We start from the raw sequence: 21,107 nt of genomic DNA, 5'->3' as shown, positions 1-21,107 counted from the left end.
TGTCCTGACTTGATTTTACCTAATAATTTAAGAAAACTAGAAATGATAGCTCCTAGGAAACATGTATTTCTGGAAATATTTTTAACAAGTCAAGCACAAATATAATTAAAGATCGATCTATTAATTTGTTTTCACCTTAAAAGCACAGAACAACTCAAGCACATAGAATCTGTAGAACACCAGGATGAATCTAAGATTTTATGTTATACCCACCTCTGCCACTAAATACTTTGGGTTGAATAAGTTTTATTTTACCTCCTTTGACCTAAAAAGAAAAGAAGCAAGACTCAATGTTTCATCTTTCTTAAAGTTCCTTCCAAAATGTTTCACTTACAAACTACACAAACTTAATATGGCAAACACAAAATAAGGAAGCTTCAAAGATAAAGTTGCTCAATACCTGCTGTACTTCGAGTGGAATTTTCACTTTCTTATGTATCAGTCTATTAATTTTTGTTTTGTATTCTAAATTCACAAAACAAAGTTGTTTAACCAAACCTTCAAAGAAAGAACCTTATAACTCCTATTGTATCAACAACAAAATAAATTCCCAGAATACAATTATGGAAATTACATTTGAAAACTACATTGAAACCTGAGGGAGCCCTTTGCTTCTGAGTAAGTACTTACAACAAAATTTATTTTTCCAGCTCTGTTCAAATTAAGCTATGACTGGGGTGATTATAACCTTGCTTCCTAGTAGGTGCAGATTTTCAAATGGTCTATAAAATTTATTTCAGAATCAAGGACACACCATGAGAATTCTGAATCAGATCTATAAAGAGGGTAATGGGACAGCATGGTATTGGCACCAAAACAGACTGGTAGACCAATGGTACAGAATAGAGGACACAGAGACCAACCCACCAAATTACAATTGCATTGGCAAACTCACAGGTAGGAAATATACAGTATCAACCTAGCCATATGAGAACATGGTCTGTGTCCAACTTCATGGCACTATGCAAATCACCTGCTTTGGTCATTAGTTTGAGACTACCAAAGACTAAATCCTCAATTAATGTCCAAAACAAATACAATGATAAATTTCCACTCAGTTTAAATAAAGGGGTTTTTCCCTGTATTTTTTTTTATTTTACAACTTAATTGCTATTATGTTTTCCACTTTTAGCCTCTTAATATATTTCAATCTCAATTCAACAAATACTTGCCCATTGTGTGGATGAAAAGGAAAGATATAAACTTAATTTTAAGATCCTTTCTGCTCCAAATTCCCTACCAATAATACATACAGACATAAACACAACTAAAGAATGATGCAAATCAGACTTAGGTAAATATTAACTTCTAAATACCACTGTTAAAAATAAAACTTTGGAAACATGAAGTGAGAGACTGCCTCTATTTCTATCTTGACTTGAAACTAGATATAATAGGCCCTTTTAAAAAATATTCTTGGTTCTATTCTAGGGACCAAAACAGAGGTTATGCCACTTTTTCTCAACACAGAAATACTAATGCAACTTATATGCTAAACACAAGGGCGCTTACAAGGGCCATTATTACATCTTTTGAGTATTGTATGAAAACAAAAAAAAAATTTTTTTTCCATAGAAAAAGTGAAAAATCCTCCCTTGGATCCCTAACTCCCAGTGGCTTAGTGACACGGTTATGCGGCACAGGCTGTAAAGTTTGTTCATTCTGCAAACAGTCCTCAAAGACTGGTCTCCAGTGGAAGCCAGAAGGGCATGTTTGGGCCTCTCCTTGCGGGGGAGGAGGCCATGTCCCTATCAGGGTCGTTTTCTTTATCTTCCTCAAACCTTTCCTTATCCACCCAGGGACCAGCAGCATTTTGTAACTAGGGAAAGGCAGGGGCTTTCCCTTCTTGAACCTCATCACAACATGACAAACAACTTGAACCCTCAAGTTCCCCTGGCTAGGTCAACCGTCAAAGAGACCCCAAGCAGCAACTGCCTACCTTCACGTCTCTGAAAACAAAGAGCAAGAACTGGGGCTGTGCGCAGGCGCACTTGACCTCGCTGCTCACTGCGCAGGCGCACAGGCCACCTGTGCTCTGAGAACAACTGGAAGCGCAAAGTTAGAGCGCTTGTCTGCGTTCTCAAGGATGTAAGGAGATGGCCCTACCTCTTCAACCCCTTTCCCAGACAGAGAAGGAGCCTGTGCTGGTCACTAAAGAGGCAGAGACAGATGTTCAATCCAGTCATCCTCTGCCCCAGCTGCGTCGGAAAATTATGGCTCCCTCTTTCCTGCACCCCTGGTCATCTCTTAGATTCTAGACTTCAGTTTGCAAGATGCTGGTGGCAAACTGGACTGTGTCTAAAAAAAAAAAAAAAAAAAAGACTCCAGGACCACAAAGACCAAAGCATAAGTGTCTTGTTTGGTGTGGCTGCATTTCTGAGTCAGATCTCTCTGTTGGGATAAGAGTCCCCAGGAAATTGGTGGGATTGCTGAGGCCTGCCTGTGGGTGACAACTGTGCAAGGCAGAGAGCAGTCAGTAAGGCAGAGCCAGTGCTGCTAGAGGAAAAGAGCCCATGAGCCACAGAGATATTCAAGAAAGGAAGCAAAATGGTGCAGCACCTCTGAGCTCTTGAGTTCCAGCTACAGGCTTCCTGCCTGGGAATACTGGGGGTTCTTGGGCCTATGATTTTGAATAACTTACCTGCTCTATATCTACATTTCCTTCCTCAGTAACATAGCAGTATCAATATTTACTTAATTCCCTAAAAATTCTATGAGACAATGAACAGTACTACTTAATGCAGTACAGTAAGTGCTCAATAAATGTTAGGCCTTATTTCATAATAGTAGCTGCCATTTATTGGGTACTTATTATAGGCCAACTGTAATAATTTTAGACCTGAGTTCAAATAGGATGTTATTTATTTATTTATTTGTTTACTTACCATATCTTCTGCTATTCAAAGGCTGGGATAGGTAAAAGGAAGAGCAAGAGAAAGCTGAGAAGAAGGTTGTTAATAAAAGTCTAAGACTATGGGACAATAAAATGTATTTCTAGTTTCTTTGAAAATTAAGTCAAATAAAAATGTTTGGAGATAAATTAGAGATAGATTGACACCAAACAATAGTGGCCTTGAATGCCAGAGTAAAGAAAAGTAAAGTTTTTTTTTTATTTTTAAAAATTTTTTTCATTCTAATTTGTTATACATAACAGCAGAATGCATTACAATTCATATTACACATATAGAATACAATTTTTCATAGTTGTGTTGTATACAAGTTATATACACACCATTTGTGTCTTTATACATGTACTTAGGGTAATAATATCCATCTTAAGGAATAAGTTTAGAAGGAAGAGGTTCATCTTTTTAATTTGGAAAGAAGAGTTCAAACAACAAAATGTCTGTAAAGACTTCTTATTCATCATAGTTACAATTAGACTTACCCAAAACATGAACATCAAGGAAGCTGTTTTTGACATGATATATACATACATACATCCACACATGTATAAAACCTGCTCCCTAAAAAAAATGATTTCTCATTAAAACAACAACATTAAGCCCAGGAGGAACAATATCTGCTATGTCTATAAGGAATTCAGACATGAGCAATATGGAATTTTTGCTAGCAATTTTGTGGGGGTTTTTTGTATTTTTTTTGTACCAGGGATTCAACTCAGGGACACTTGATCACTGAGCCACATCCCCCGCCCTCTCTTATATCTTGTTTTGAGACAGGGTTTTTCCGAGTAGCTTAGGGCCTCACTAAATTTTTGAGGCTGACTTTGAGCTGGCAATTCTCCTGCCTCAGCCTCTAGAGCTGCTGAGATTATATACATCCATCACCATGCCCAGATTTTGCTAGCAGTTTATAAACTTATCTGTTCTATAGCTGTCTCATTCTGGTTATCATTCATTTATTTCTACATGAAAAGTTGATCAGAATGGGTGACAGCAACAGGGCCACAGAGCAAGGAAAACACTAAGACTGTGGAAACTTATTCAGGTGCTGGAAGTTATTAAATACCTACTTCAATACATTAAATATTCAACTTAATAGGGAGATAGTGAAAAGGTTTTATTTTATACCCTCAGTTCTCTAAGCTCTCAAAAAGAACTAATAAAACTGCAAAGTTTTTACAAGGATCCAAACTCAAGTGTGCTTTGGGAGACAGGGAGTTAAAAATGTTTTGGAAGTTAAGTTTGTCTAAGAGTATAAAAAGCGTCTGGTGCGCCAGTTCTAAGGAAATGCTCTCCTTTTTCTAATAAAGCTTTCCACAGAAGACAAATCTGTACACAATTAACAAGGTAAGTATAAGGAAGAATTACTACAGTTCATTAACTTTCTGTTGCATATGGACATGTAACAGAAACTTTACCAATGTGAAGTGTGCTTCAAAATGCTGATCTGTTAAAATTCCATAAAATAAGCCTTAAAATTCAAGTCATTTGTGCCAGCTAAAGGAGATAACTAAAGCAGCATTTCCAGAGAGACTAGGGCAAAGGACAGTACAAACTACAAATCGGCAAGGAAAAAAACAAAACATAGCAGTGTTAATAATTTACCATAGTTACTGCTCTTGAAACCAAAGTAGCATTACAGCTGTTATCTCTTTACATTTATGTGTGTTTAGTGTACACTCATATGTGCAGGAATCAAAGACTGTGGAGCTTTGTGTTAGAATAGTAATTTTGATTTGTAAATTTATATTGTTATTTTGCTTTATCTCTGAATTATGGTCTCTTAAAGGAAAAATTTGGGAGTTTGTTTATTAAATATCATGTTGGTTTATTAATCATCATTAAATATTAAATAGCATTCATATTCATATTTCCATCATGTATTTTATTTGTGTGCTTGTTTGTTTCCTGAGCACACTGTAGTGGTTGTTTATGTGAATTCTGAAAGAGCAAAAGTAGAACTTCAGAGGGGACCAAAAATAACAAAGAGGCACCCTATTGCCCTGTGAAAAAACACTGGACTTAAATCAGAAACATGGGCCCCAGGCCTAGTTTTCTTTTATGTAGCTGTGGAAACTTATTCAAGTTGCTTAACCTCTCTTTGTTGTATCCTTGCAATAGGGATGTCAATACCTACTCTGTCCTATCTTACAAAGTGGAAAAACATCATAAATTTAAGTACTCCGCAATTGTAATGAATTATGCTTGTACTCCTATAAAACAGCCTGGTATTACTAATACATAGAATTTTAATACTTGATCATATTTGACTTTCTGGGTGATTGAGCATGAAATCAAATCAGATTTGGCTCAGCGTCATTTCTCCAAAGGCATGTAATCATCTTGGTATTCTGGGTAATTTCCTCTAATAAGACCCCCTTTCACACAATGCATTCCAGTGGAGAGGACTTCTGTCAGTAAATGAGGCCATGTCTTTATAAATTCATATCATGTGTTTATATATATATATATAGTATGTCCCAAGACATTTTCGTGCATTAAAAGGATTTGAAAATTACTAACAGTTGCTTTTCCTTTGGTACTTTGGCAAGATTCCTAAGGAAATTGACAGAGAATAACCAATAACATCGTGAGAAAGAAACTAAGGGATGTTTCAAAGTAACTTTTCAAGACCCAGTGATCACCAATTGGGTCCCTGTGTCTCTTACTGCATAAAAGCATTCCGAAAGAAGGTGCTGGCTCAAGAAGAGGCTCTGAGTATCTGCCTTTGACTGTTTCTAGATATGAGATTCAATGCCCTTAGATCATGAAAAGTGCCTGGATTCACTTCAGAAATGTTTTTTTTAATGCCAGTGGAAACAAATATCGAATGAGCCACTTAATTTTTTTATTTTAGAGGATTAGAACTTTACAAACTATTTTTATTATTACAAATGATCATGAAAGCCCTGTTGGATGGCATTCTAGCTGAAGGGGAAACTGACTTTTTGTACTGGTAGGAGATGTCAATTTATTATTGTACTTAGATCTACTGACCATCTGAGGGAGTTAGAAGTCAACAACTGTATCTCTGGTTGATCTTTGCATATTTTAATCCAAATATGGTAAAGGACAGGGCTAAAAAGGGGAGTGTTCATATAATAAACAGGGTTTACAACTTGTAACAGAAGGTGTTTAAAGTCCTCCACTCAATGGAACTCTGTACTTTGCACTTTGGTTAAATTCTCATTTGAATTTAAATTTCTAAACTTTTCTTAGGACCTTAAGCTTCCTTTGATCTCCTCTCTTCTGAATTGCAGAAATCAGATAAAACTATTGGTAAAATGACCTCTCCTCATATTACAGGAGACCCTATTAAAAAGATTGCTATCTTTGGAGGAACTCATGGGAACGAGCTAACGGGAGTATTTGTAGTTAAGCACTGGCTGGAGAATGACGCTGAGATTCAGAGAACAGGGCTGGAAGTAAAACCATTTATTACCAACCCAAGAGCAGTGAAGAAGTGTACCAGATATATCGACTGTGATCTGAATCGTGTTTGTGACCTTGAAAATCTTGGGTAAGTGTATGTTTTGTACAGAGTGCATACATGTATGTGTGAAATATGGTATGTATATGAGAGAACATGTATACATATGTGTGATGAATATTCATGTTTATGTATAGTGTCTATAATGAGTAAGATTGCCTTCATTTCTAATCATGCTGCATTGTGAATTATATAATTGTGGAAACTGGGCATTCATATGCTCTTTTAAATATTTTTATTAAAGAACCACATTATTTGATTTTTCTTTTCAAATATATCCTCTGTAGATTACAAAAATATGTAAGAAAGGTTTTATTTTTAAATCATATCTTGAAAGACAGATTTAATAATTCTTTGCATAAGTTAGTATTTGACCACTATGTTTATATATACACTTTTTAGCTGTGTGGGAAATTCACTACATTTATTTTCAACTATGTTATAGTAGCACATAAAGTTCTAGTTAAGAAAAATACAATGTTCTAATTAGTGTTTGTTGAATGAAAGAGTAAATAAGTATCCATCCATTTTCAGAAAACATGAGACCACCCTGTGGCCTGAGGAATGGATGTATTTATCTTCCAGGATGGATTAAATAATGAGAACAAAGGCATTTACCCTGAACTTTCTGAATTTTAGTTGCAGCTGATTTTTAATACATTGAATATAATATATTTAATCCTAATATTCCAGATGGGTCCTGACTAATTATTTTTGCCTTTTTAAATGTTCTGATAGTTACCACTGTATATGCCTCTGTTTGCCTCTTCCATTTCTTTCTTTAATTTACCTAAAAATATTATTAAACAACTTTTCTCATTGTGCCAAGTACTGTGGGAGTACAACACTGTATACAAGATATTTTTTCCCCCTCAGGGAGTTGGTAGACTGCTAGCCAAGATATAAGATATGCACAGTAACAATCAATTGCAATACATTTTGTACCTGTTTTCTGATACACTAATTTCATTTAGAGAAGTCTTTGGGTTTAGTGTCACTATGGAACAAAAGGTGAATACTACTTTTAGTACAAATATCCTTATTTATGGAAGAGATTGCAAGGCAGTTTTATTTAGTAGTCATAATTTTTGTATTGAATCATAATTTTATTGGCGTAAATATTAATTTTTGAAATGCTTTACCTTTATGATTGAGGTGATATCCACACAAACATTAATCTAAAATGGCTATTATATATATTGTATTACAAGTAGTAATTTGTTGAAGAATAACTTTTTGTTAGCATATTAACTTCACACATAACTCTAAAATGAATTGGGGTAAGTTTTCTTATTATGGCCACCCAGTATAGTATGCCGTTCAGTGAGAGCAGCCTTTTAAATTAAATTCACATTCTGTTTTTTATTTATCACACTTTTCAGAGGCCAAGAAGTTCTCTTTTAGCATAGCTATGAAAATTTATGAAATAGATAAACCAATTATCTTTTCCTAATCCCCCCCATTTTCCCCCTATATTCCTCATCTCAGTAAGTACACTATCACCCACCATAGAAAATCCCCATAGAAATCCCTGTCCTTCATCCCTCATGTCTAGTGGGTAAGTCCTCCCAAATATTCTTTGCAAGACCTTCACAAATCCAGTCATTCTTTCCCTTTTCACTACCTTTATTTCTCCTAAAGACAGTTATAATAGTCTTTTAACAGACTCGCTCTACCTGGAGACTTGTGCCAATCTTTTCTGCCATCCCTTACAGTAGTCATAGGGATCATCCTAACATGAAGATCTTAGGCCTCCCCCTCTCAATTTTTTAAACATTCTCCTCTTCAGAATAGACGTAAGCTAGCTAGTATAGCTGATAGTGCTCTTGGGGGTCTTGCCCCTGTCTATTCTTTCAGTCTCATCCCTTGGAACTGTTCCAATGGTACCTGAACTCCAGACATGGGAACTCAAAATGTCCATTGTCTTTCAAAACTTCAAGCCTAAACTTTGAGTGGCTGGGTGGGCAGTGGTGCCACTTACTCAAAGGGGGTAGAAAGATGTAAAAGAAAATAGGGTTGGAGTAGCCTCATGGGATTGTTTTATGAATTAACTTTTAAAACACACGTGTGTGTGTGTGTACACATGTGTATAGTATGTATATCTATAACACAGGTATAAATATGTATGTGTATAATACAAGCACACCTGTCCTTTAGGAATTGTGTTTGGTTTTGTATAATAGACTCAAACATACTGGCTTAAGCAAATAAGAGTTTCTTATTCACAAATAATAAGTCCAGGGCTGGTGAGGTGGCTTCATGATATCATCAGGGCCACAGGTTGCTTCTTTCTTCCCTCTGTTCTCATCTTCACATGTACCTTTTTGTACTCATGTTTTTTGCTTCATAACTGCAAAATGGCTAATCCACCTTCTTGATTGCATTCCAGACAGGAAACACTCAGGTGCAAACTGTAGGTCCTTTAAAGATACTAGTAAAAATAGCCAGGGAATAAAAAGAGATGGAATTACATGAAAATGTGGTTGAGTGATTTAATGAGAAAAAATAAATTTAAACCATTATCATGTACAGCAAACAAAAAGGTATCCTAACCATTTCAGAAAGTGAGGAGGGGTTAGATTGAGACTCCGTCTAAGAATATAATAACAGATATTAACACTTGCCCCACAAATACACACACACACACACACACACACACACACACACGTACCTGTAAATTTTTGTATTTTTGGAGTGTCTTCAGACTCTAATCAGTAAACCTTGTCCCTGGACCACTGATGACTGTTGGGCCTCAATTAAAAATACCTAATGATGATGTGAGCATCTAAGTTTGACTGTTTCGAGAACTTGAATTACCCAGGGTGAAGACTGGGAGGAAGATGCATTTAATGATCTATCCCCATAATAAATAACAAGTGCACCATAACTACAAAAAAACTATAAATAAGATTAATGGAAAATTTTTGTTCAAGGTTGAAGTCAAATGGTAAATTCTGTTTGAAAAGTCCTACCTGTGACTAACAACATAAATGAATGTATTATTTTTAAGAATATCAGTGCAATATTAGTTATATGGAATCAAATGGAGCAAAAATAACAGTTTTAGATATTTTCACTACCCTCACAGATTTTGCATATTAAAGGTTTGGCAACTGGTTCTTTATATATTGTGTTTTTATTGACTATTTATATTATCTTAGCCACAAATGTTGTTAATGTTTTTCTTTCTGCTAATAATAGCAAAGAGATGTCAGAGGATTTGCCATATGAAGTGAAAAGGGCTCAAGAAATAAATCATTTATTTGGTCCAAAAAATAGTGAAGATTCCTATGACATCATTTTTGACCTTCACAACACAACTTCTAACATGGGGTGCACCCTTATTCTTGAAGATTCCAGGAATGACTTTTTAATTCAGATGTATCATTATATTAAGGTAATGTCAATGTTATTAATTTATAAGTTTACATAAGTCAATTATAGATGAGAGACAACCAGAACAGGGTCAGGAAGAAAGGTCCAAGAGAAATGGGATCTATTCCACAGCTGGGCTGGGAGGCTGGATGGGAGAGGCTGTACTCAGATACAGAAGTGGTGGTGACAGGCAGGAGAAAAGGAGAAACCAGTAAAATAACAAATATAAGGAACAAAATGATAAGATCCTTGTGGATTCTTTTGCTTTTGAAATTATAAATTTTATTCCCAAAGTCACAAATTCATAAGCTATTGAACAAAAAAACAAGAAAAATGAATATCAGAATTTTAAATGGCGTGGTTGAAATATCAAAATTACAGGGTTTTAGGAAGCTCAAAAAATTGTCATTTCCAGCAGTGAAAACGTTGTATCCCTTTAGTCCTGCCTTGTCACCATTTGATTGGGATTGCCTAAAACACACCCAATCTTTTTTTGTGTGTGTATGGGGGGGATTACCAAGGATTGAACTCAGGGGCACTCCACCACTGAACCACAGCCCCAGCTCTATTTTGTATTTTATTTAGAGACAGGGTCTCACTGAGTGGCTTAGTGCCTAGCTTTTACTGAGGCTGGCTTTTGAACTCGCAATTCTCCTGCCTCAGCCTCCCAAGCCAATGGGATTACACACCCAATCTTTTGTCACGTACTTCATATAGCTAATCATTTTAAGACTCAGGAATCTGTAAGATTAAAAATTCAGCATTTTACTGCCTTTAACTAAAAAATGGTAGAAAACATCAAACAAGCAAAAATGCAAATAATGGATTTTGTTTTTGATTTTATATAATAGATATAGAGAATTAAAATGTTTTAGTGGAAAAAGTTCAACCCATGTAGCCAGAAGTTGGATTTAAATCTTGGCTTTCTCCTTCACTAACCTTGAACAAGAAGTTCAAATCTCAAAATAGCTTTTTTTATTTTATAAAATTAGTATAACAATACTCACTCCATATGGCTGCTAAAAGCTTTAAATGAGAAAAAGTATTCAAAGCATTTAGACTAATGTCTACCCTGTGGTAACCATTACTTTTGTTTCCCTTGACCTCTGGACAGAAAATATTAGTGGTTCTGGCTGGAGATCCTTATGTAGCTGAATTCTTTGATTGCCACTCACAGAAGACACAAGGTTATACCCAGTTATCCAAACCAAGAGACCTGTATCAAATTTTCATTCAAATAAGCAGAAGGAAGAGGAATCACATGATATTCATAGAACCTGAATTACAGGGGCAGAAACAGAGCTCTTTAAGAGACTAAATAAGCTGAATAGTAAGGGTAACCAATGATGAAACAAAAATAACCAAATCCATTCAGAAGGAAAATTTATTTCCTATTCTTTGGTCGTGGCTCTGAAGAATTGCTTAATGTACATTTTACCCAGAAAGCTGCATGTAATTCAATTTCATATGTAATTTATTTGTATGTTTTCAAAGCTATTACATTGAATTTTAGAGTGTTCCATAAAGTTGTCTGACTATTCTTGGTTGATGAAGCAAAGAATATGAAAGCATTACTGACTCCATAGCAGCAAAGAGAACAAAACATATGGTCCTTACATAATAAGAAAGATGTTTTAAAAATTCTTTTCAGACTTCTTTGGATCCATTACCCTGCTATGTTTATCTCATTGAGCATCCTTCCCTGAAATACACAACCATTTCTTCTGTAGCCAAGTATCCTGTTGGTAAGTCTGTTGGCATAGCTGAATAAAATATGTCCTATCTGAAACTTTAAGAAAAATTAAAGAATATTTATAGCTACCTTGCACATAATTAAGTCTTATAATTATCAGAGAATAAGCAAATTAACCCCAGGCAGACACTATACTTAATTTTCTCAATATCCCTGAGTAGCTTTCTGGTTCTATTTATATTTTTACCTAGGTTTGGTCCTTCATATGAGTCTGACAGATTCTTCTCATTCCCAAGACTTAAGTGAAATGTCACCTTCTATAGAACCTTCTGTCTAGCTTCACTCTACAGAATTAATCACTCTAAAATTTATACTTTCAAAAGACATTTATTGGACTGTGCTAGGTTCTGGGAAAATAGTGATGATATAGGCACACAGAATCCCTCAAAGAGCTTAGTATCTAATGAGAAGGGAACATTAACCAGGTCATTACTGCACAGAGGGATACATGGCCATAGTAGGAGTAATTTATTCTCTTTCCTATGAGACCCACTAGCATAATTAACTGTTTGCAAACTATACTATAATTAAAATCTCTATTACAACTTAAGATCTTTTTTGTTAGATCTCATAGGCTTTAACCAAGAGTAAATTTAAGACCAAGTTAGCAAATAATATAAGCAAATAAAATTATCCTGTTTGATACTTTTGGTTCATGATTAAGGAGATAAATTAATTATTAATTATAATTGGAGAAAACTAAATATTCAAATATAGGCACAAAGTTGTAATAAATGTGATAAACCAAAACCTTACTATATGAGATAGGGTTGGGTACAGAGCTCAGTGGTACAGTGTTTGCCTACCATGTATAAGATCCAGGGTTTCATCCCTGGCACTATAAAGTAATAATAATAATAGAGGGGCTGGGGTTGTGGCTCAGTGGTAGAGCAATTGCCCAGCACTTGGCAGGCACTGGGTTCGATCCTCAGCACCACATAAAAATAAATAAACAAAATAAAGGTATTGTGTCCATCTACAACTAAAAAAAAATTTAAAAAATAGAGATCATGGTTCTCTTTGATACCAAATAAAAGTGTAAGACTTCCAAACTTTGAGAGACTGCCTTAGAATATGATATTTTTGGGCAATGCTGTTTTAACAGGAACAAATATCTGCTGATAAGTTTGGCCCTTACAAATAGAACCAAAGCTTTAAAACATTTCAATATGAGGGAGTATTATTAAAATATTAGCATGTTCTCCTTCCAACTTTACTCTTTTATATTTGAAATATATTATGTCATACACACATTGGAAAAAAGCACTTAATCTTAGGCATTCTTTTTGAGTCAACATTTTATAATAAAAATATTGCTTATATAAACTGCTATAAGTTATGTACAAGGACCACTTTTGCATTCCATTGCCAAGGTGACTGAACTATAACATGATCAGGATAATTGGACTATTATGAATGCCTTAAACTATTTTATATTTACTCTAAAGCTGAAGAAAAGTTCATTCACATTAAAAATTGAATATTCAACCAAAATTAGAAGAGAGAAAAATTGAATACATTTGGGGTAGGCAAACAACAGTGTCTTCTACAAAATGCACACAGACATATCTATGAACACAATTTTCATTGATATGTACAAATCATTTATGCACAGAGGCATGCCTTGGCCACACTTATGATATCATATACTTAAATGAGTGCCTGTACAAATACACAAGAAAATTACACAGTATACCATAATGAGCTTTTTGAATTGGAAAGTAATAGAAATGGGTGAAAATAGGATGGGTTAAAATAATATATTTGAGTTGGATGGAAGAGAATGAATGTGGGTGATATACTTAGTAAACAGTTTGATAAACGGAGAAAATAATGACTGGAGGGATGACTCTGTGGGAGGCTTGAGCAGGTGGAGGAGTATTTTGCAGGTGTAAGGATGGATGCTCGATAGCTACAGGAAACAGACCTGGAAGTACAAGCGTAGTTTTATTGAGGTTAGAGGAAATACAAATTTTTCTACAGAAAATAAGAACCATTGCACTATCTTGTCAGAATGGGTTAATATTAAGTATAAAAATGTCCTGAAGTCACATAGATTGCATGTTAACTTAAATTCATAGTTTATCTAGCTAGATTTCTATGACCAACTAGATGTCTTTCCTCCTGTGAAAGCTAAACATTAAGTCTGTGACAGTTTCTCTTTGTGGCCACCTATTATTTTGTCATATACAGGTTTGTCTACCTCTTTTCTATGTTATGATATTTAAATATTTGAATCATATTGAAATAAATTTAAGAAAAAATAACCCTGAGTTCTAACTACTCAAACACAAGTCTGTGATTTTTTTCCATATTCTCTTCTAGCCTTTATTCACTTTACATTTATCACTATGCATATTTAAACCTGTAAATATTCTGCTTTATTTTGTGCCTAACATTCTGTCTCAAATATTTTCGATGATGTTACTGGTCTAACTTTTCAATAATTTTTAATAATGGGGTTCTAGATATAATAAAACACTTAATTTTACAATACATTCTAATATTACTATTTTTCTTTCTGTACCTAGGTATAGAAGTTGGTCCCCAACCCCAGGGTGTTCTGCGAGCTGATATTTTGGATAAAATGAGAAAAATGATTAAACATGCTCTTGATTTTATATATCAGATCAATGAAGGTAAATAGTGGGTAAGGGTTGTTTTGTTTAATTGTGGGTATTTTTTTTAATTGTGGGTATTTATATTTAGCTGTGTGTTAGTCAGGTTTCATTATTATGACCAAAATATCTGACAATAACAACTTAGAGAAGGAAAATTTTATTTTGGACACATTCTTAAAGTTTTAGTCCATGGTTGGTTGGAGCAACTGCTCTGAGCCAAGGTGAGGCAGACATCACGGCAGAAGGGCATGGTGGAGGGAAGCTGCTCAGAACATGGCAGCTGGGCAGCAGAGAGAAGGAAGGGGCCTCAGAGAAGATGAACCCTTCCAGGGCACACTTCCAGTGACCCAGCTCTTCCAGCTACTCTCCACCGGTCTACAGTTAACACCTAGTCAGCCTGTTCAAACCAGGTTGAACTGATTAGATTGCAACTCTAACAATCAAATACTTTCACTTTGAAATATTCCTGCATTAACACAGGTTCTTTTGGCTCATATCCAAGACACAACAATACTATACATATATTACATAGTACATACATATCTATATATATATATATATAGTGTGTGTGTGTATAGCTGTATATATATCTATATATATACAGCTATACACACACACACACACACACACACACACACACCAGTGTACATTACTTAATTGTGTGTGTATGTGTTTAAAACTTAACCACTAAACATTGAAGTAGTAATTGAAATTTAGGTTGAAATTTTTGTGCTCAGAATGTTAGGTGTTTTTTCAAATTTTTATTCACTTCAGCTATTCCTCAATAACCAGAATAGATACATACAAGAAAAACAGTTGCTAAATAAACAACCCAAATGAAATCCTATTTTCCTATTAAACTCCATTTTAAAAACCAAAGACAGAGTAGGAAATATAAATGTTCTATTAAAGTAGAAAAGATATTCAACATCATGAGTAATCAGAGAAATGCAAATCAGAGTGAGAAACCACTTTTCCCATTAGATTGGAGAAAATAGAATATGATGATATTAAGTGTTGGTATAGGAAAAGGAGATATACTCTCATTCCCTGCTGACAAATATTTGAATTGGTTAAGACACTTTAAAGGGTAATTTTATGATTATCTGCTATATCTACTTATTAAATTGTGCAAATCTTATGTCCAGCTGTTTCACATTTCAAAGAAACACAAGCTCATGAATACCCAATAGTTTGTACTTAAGGGTGGTTATTATAGCTTTGTTTGCAATGGACATGACTCAAATGTATATCAGTTGGTGAACAAATAATAATAACATGGAAGAATCTTCAAAACACATTATTGATTAAAAGAAAGAAAATTTAGACCAGAATATGATATAGAAATTTACTTTAATAATGATCACTTGCTAGAATGCATATAAGTATAAAATTGTTGACAAAACATAACTATGGTGACATATTTACTGTGTAGTTCAGTGTCTGTGGGGAACATAATTCCTTAGCCTCAGATTGTGTAGCTCCCTGTGATCACAGGAACTTCTTCTGTGTTTGGTAATCCTTTGACTCAAAAATCATAAAAACCGAAAATGAGCTGTTCACCAACTTTGTATGAGGACAGGTTTTTTACTGTCTAATGGAAGTAGTATTGGGAAAGTCGCAACATATTCAACAAGAAATTCTCAAATAGTAAGCGTGGAACTCTAATATGTTAAGAAATTATATCCCCAGGGAGAATGCCACAAACCTGAGTGGAAAACAGTTTACAAATCATAGTCCATAGATCCCTACCACAAGGCTGGGGAACATTAACTCAAGGACACTCTGCTCTCATTATTTTTGCATGCATCAGTCACCCTCATCTTGAATCTGGGCTACCCAGGTGGCTTGTTTTTGTGTCACAAAAGAGGCTTGAAAAGGATTTATGCATTTGGACATGCCCTCTAGTGGCTTTTGGGAACCCTGTGTGGCTATTGTGTGACACAGTCCGCACTAATCTGATTAAAAGTCATAGAATGGAAGACTCAGACACCCCAGCCACCAGTCATGCAGTTTGAGCCTTCAGCTCCTGACTTGCAGTCCTAAGCTCTTTTCTCCCACACTGGATTTTGTATGTTCTGTCTTTTACATCAGTTCATCATGCACTGATAGGAATAATTGCAGAACTTTTTGGCTTTATATTGTTATGAACATCTTTAACTAAACTTAATGTGTTCTCCTTGTAACTGTCTTCATTTTGTTGTTGGTATTCTTCTTCCTGCCTTTCTTCCTTAAAGTATCAACTTCCCTGTTTTATAAGAAGATTTTTTTAGTTGCTATAATACATATTATTATTGTTGTAGGAAAAGAATTTCCTCCCTGTGCTATTGAGGTCTATAAAGTAGTGGAGAAGGTTGATTATCCCAGGAATGAAAGTGGAGAAATAACTGCTGTTATCCATCCTAATCTGCAGGTAACTAATCTGCTGTTTCTTTAAAATATTGAAAATATTTTAATAATGTTTTACCTTTGAGTAGAAGTTCACAGTCCATACAGAGTTTTACATGCATCAGCTAATTTGATGGTCACAAAACCACTGCAGTGTAGAGAAGTGTATTAGCTTTCCATCACTAAAATGAAATGCCTGTGACAATTAATTTATACATGGAAAGGTTTTATTTAGTCTCAGTCGAAGATTGATTGGGTAACTGTGTTGCTTTGGGCTTCTGGTCTGGGTACTGAATGGTAATAGTGGGAAGTGTGTGTTAGAGCAAACTGCTCACATCTGGGGTCAGGCAGCAGAGAGCAGCTCAGAGGCTGGGTCCTACAGTCTCCTTCAAGAGCACACCCTTAATGACCTAAGGGCCTCCCACAAGGCCCCACCTCCTAAAGGTCTAGCACATCCCAGGAGTGCCATCCTAGGAACTAAGCCTTTAACACCTCAACTATTAGGATATACTACCTATATTCAACCTATAGAAGGAAGCTATTCAGACCTTTACTGGATAAATACTAGTTGAGTATAACCTGTACTGACTCAGGGGAAACATTAGTGAACACAGTCTATAGTCTCATGGAATTTATAGTCTAGATATAAAAACATCTAAACTATGGTCTAGAAATGATGATAACCAGATTCTGTAACAGAATAAAGAGATGGGAGAAGGGTGGTCAGACAAGGCTTCTTACAAAAGTGAAATTCCTCTCCAAGTGCAATGGTTAGGAACTGTTATATCTTTTGTAATAAAAGAAAATGGAGACAGAAATTGGAGCCATCCCATAGCCACAGTTATCAATGAAAACCACAGAACTAATGTCCTTGCAGATGACCACATTACTTCCACCTCCCGGTGGTCACAACCAACTAAGTTAGAGCAAGACAGAATCTGTTTCTCTGGGGCACTGCTGCCACCATTCCCTGACTCTCCTCAGAACTGAGGTATCTGTCCACACCCCCTGCCTGGACTGATCCATGATGGCAGAGTGAGGGAGGAAGAAGGGGGAGGCTCAGGAGGTTTAGTATGGAAAAGACAAAGAGAAAGATAGGGCAGAGCAACAATTCCAAAAAGTTAAGATGCCCATTCCCCACATGGTGTGTCCCACACATTCTCAGACCTGAGATGAGAGGTTACCTAGTGTGGGGCTTTCAGCCCTGACTGCAGGCTACCTAGAGAACTTTTTTAAAATGAAAATGCCAGCACTCTACTCTGAGATAAACTGATCTTACTGACTTGGGTGATTATGGCTAAAAACCACTGATCCAATTCAAATCCCCATTGAATGACCCTAATAGTCATCTGGACTTGCAGCTTTATAAATCATCCTGCCCCAAATACACACCAGTGGGGAAAACCCTGCTTTGTGGTTTAATGGGATCCCAGTAGAAACCAGAGCTAGGTACCTTCAGCAGTGTTTTAAAGGAGAGGTAAAGACTCAGGGAGAGAAAGGAAGAAAACCTTGTAGGTGACTAAAACACTCAGCACAGGAGACACGGGCCAAAATGATGATGGCACAACATTTAATACTCTTGAGGAGGAAAAAAAGCAATTCTGGGGGACTGAGAAATGATATTGAGATCAGCAGCTAACAGCATTAGAGGTAGGTCTCAGAAGTCTAGAAAAATAGTTTAGATTTGTATTTGATAGACAATAAGGAATGACTTGGTGTTTTACAAGGAGGGATCGATTGGTTAGTTATCTCAGTAAATATTTTTGAATGACTACTAAACCTGTTCTGGGCCCTGAGATTCAAGATAGGCAAAGTCCTCTTGGAAATTCCATATTAATTGAATAAGCAATACATAAAACAGGTCATTTCAAACTGCAATAAGTATTATGAAAGAAATGAACAATGTAGCAGAGGACAACAAAGGGTTCCAATTAAATGGAGTAGTCTCTGAAATAGTGACACTGTCGGGGCTTTTAGCCCCCTGTCTCCTCCTGACCAGTGGGAGAAGCAGGGAAAGAACGCCCCGACCAAGATGAGCCAAGAGAGGTAAAGGTCGACTGGCCGTCCACACCCAGCCCTCCCTCGCAGGAGGACAATCAGACATGCCAGGGAGAACAGTCAAAGCAGGATCTTGTTTAATGAGGAAGTACACACAGCTTATATACTGCCCAGGAGCCAATCAGAATAAAGGTCAGAGAGGTGGAGCAAGTTCATGTGTACACCCATCCCATAATCTGTAAGGGAAGGCATGAGCTGTCCACCAGGGCAGAAGAGTCCCGGACCTATTCTGGAGGTGGTCTGCCTCCTCCGTCACCGCCCACAGCACCGCCTCCTGGCTGATTGCCAGGAGCCGTCCCAGCCACATGTGTGGCCCCAAGACTGGGAAGCAGGCAGCCATGTCCTACAGTGACACTGAAACAGGAACCTGGAAGATGAGAAGCCAGACATATGGAAAATAAGTGCAAAGGCCTTGTGGCTGGAAAAGACTTGGAGGGTTTGATGAATAGCAGGAAGAGCACTGTCAGTGGAATATAAGCTAAGCAGAGAGGATGCTGGCCCTGGAGCCAGAGACACTGGCAGGGACCAGCTACCTGTCTGGAGTCTAAGAGTGATAGTCTTATCAGAATTACCTAGGGGATTTTATCCCCCAATGCATGGAACCCACCACAAACTACTAAAGCTTCTCAAACTCAGGCCATGTAAGAACCAGCTGAGGAGCCTTTCAAAAGTCCAGGTTCCTGGGTCCCAACCCCAGAGGTTCTGATTTAATTTACAAGGTGGACACAGGGAATCAAATGACTTCACCAGGTGATTTCATAGGACTCAGGTCTGGGGAGCCCTGCACTACACAGGAACCTCTGTAGATGCGACCAACCAATGGGCGGGGAAGTTCCTTCAGTGATTCTGGGCATATCTCTGCCTGAAAAGCACTTGTTCAGAGGAGCATTCTCAACCAGGCCACCCTGTAAAATCACTGGGGACTTACAGAAAGGAAGGAAGAAAGGAAAAGAAAGGAAGGGAGGGAAAGAAAAGAGAAGAGTGAACTATAAAAACGAGAAGCATGAGGGACTGGAGGAGATGGGTGATAACATAGATGTTTTTATTACAAAGCTATAGGTTATATGACTATGCTATGTATATATCAAAATTTACAACTGCACATAAAATTAATGAATTTTACGGTATGTAGATTTTTAAAATAAAATTTTAATAAAAATGTATTTATTAAAAATAAAGCCATGCTTTAGATTCGGATTTGATGTATCTGAGATGGGGCCAGCCCTGTTCCCATGTAAATATATATTAATATCCCAAGTGATTCTAATGTGTGGCTAGAGTTGAGAACATCATTGAGATGCAGTGCCATGTGTACTTCAGTATTCTACATGTAAATGTCTGACAATTTGTTAACATGAAGATTTTGATTTAGAAAGTCTGCAGAGAGGAACAAAATTTTGCTTTTCTAACAAACTCCTGGGTGATGCCGATGCTTCTAGAAAATATTAGAAATGCAGAATCTCAAGGCACCACCCTGATCATTAGCATCAAAATCTGCATTTTAGCAAAATCCCCAGATGATTTGTAAGCTCAGCCAAGTTGGAGAAGAACTGTTCTAGACTTCCTATGATCAGACAACATGGGAACATCCTTCAATCAAAAGGCCAAATCCCTGGGCAGGACCTGTCAGATAACACAGTTGATAACATAATGTGGGGACACACCTGGAGTACATCCACCTCGTCTTAGACTTTTCCCAAAACCACTCACCAATCCTCATCAGAATAAAGTCTCCCTGTGTGCAAATACATTTGACTCATTTTTATGTCCCCAACAGTAGAATGTCTTGAGCAAAGAAAGCTCTGAATGAATATTTCCTAAATTTTGCTGAACAGAATTTAACTTCAGATGGCATAAAGTAGAATATGCACTTAGATGGATATGAAATTTATTTTTCCTCTTAATATTATAAACCTCTTTGGTCACATTCAAGGCAAACTTGGTGTCAGAGAAACTCTAATTACACATGTCAACTGTAAGAATTAACAGGGAAACTCTTAAAACTGCTGCCCAACACAGTTACATGGTTCCAGTGGAGTCAGGTCTCATGCATGCCTCTCAGGACACCCTTCAAGGATCACTTTTTAAAGAACAGAATGGTATTTATTAACCATCTAGAATCTGACATGAAAATTTTGTAATTTATTATTTTAACTGTCTTCCGAAAGGATCAAGACTGGAAACCATTGCACCCTGGGGACCCCATGTTTGTGACTCTTGACGGAAAGACTATCCTGTTGGGTGGAGACTGTACCGTGTACCCTGTGTTTGTGAACGAGGCTGCTTATTATGAAAAGAAAGAAGCTTTCGCAAAGACAAAAAAACTCACTCTCAATGCAAAAAGTATTCGCTCTTCTTTCCACTAGAAATCAGTGCTAGCTTACTTTTTGTGGGGCATTTTGAAAACAGACCAGTCTGTACGCTCCTCAAGAACAGAGTTGTGCCTTATTCAAGTTCACATTCATAGCACCTGACCCAGTCCCCAAGCAGTTGGCATTCACACCAGTGTCTTAAAG

General features: G+C 36.5%; 1 protein-coding gene across 2 annotated transcripts; it reads left to right on the top strand.

The window, feature by feature from the left end:
• The first annotated feature begins 6,190 nt into the window (after positions 1 to 6,190).
• LOC144255928 (aspartoacylase-like) lies at positions 6,191 to 21,018 on the top strand. 2 transcript variants are annotated; one of them, XM_077801071.1, is made up of 6 exons: positions 6,191 to 6,426; positions 9,598 to 9,793; positions 11,423 to 11,516; positions 14,056 to 14,163; positions 16,449 to 16,558; positions 20,760 to 21,018. In XM_077801071.1, the coding sequence occupies exons 1-6, from the start codon at positions 6,191 to 6,193 to the stop codon at positions 20,955 to 20,957; spliced, it is 942 nt and encodes a 313-aa protein (XP_077657197.1). In that variant the 3' UTR covers positions 20,958 to 21,018. The 2 variants fall into 2 exon arrangements, with proteins under 2 accessions (XP_077657197.1, XP_077657198.1); XM_077801072.1 differs by lacking the exon at positions 14,056 to 14,163.
• Positions 21,019 to 21,107: the final 89 nt, after the last annotated feature.

Source organism: Urocitellus parryii, chromosome 7, assembly GCF_045843805.1.
Source record: "Urocitellus parryii isolate mUroPar1 chromosome 7, mUroPar1.hap1, whole genome shotgun sequence".
In the NCBI taxonomy this organism is placed as follows: Eukaryota; Metazoa; Chordata; class Mammalia; order Rodentia; family Sciuridae; genus Urocitellus; species Urocitellus parryii.
The sequence above is the reverse complement of the archived record's forward strand: the minus strand, read 5'-3'. Positions and strand labels throughout refer to the sequence as shown.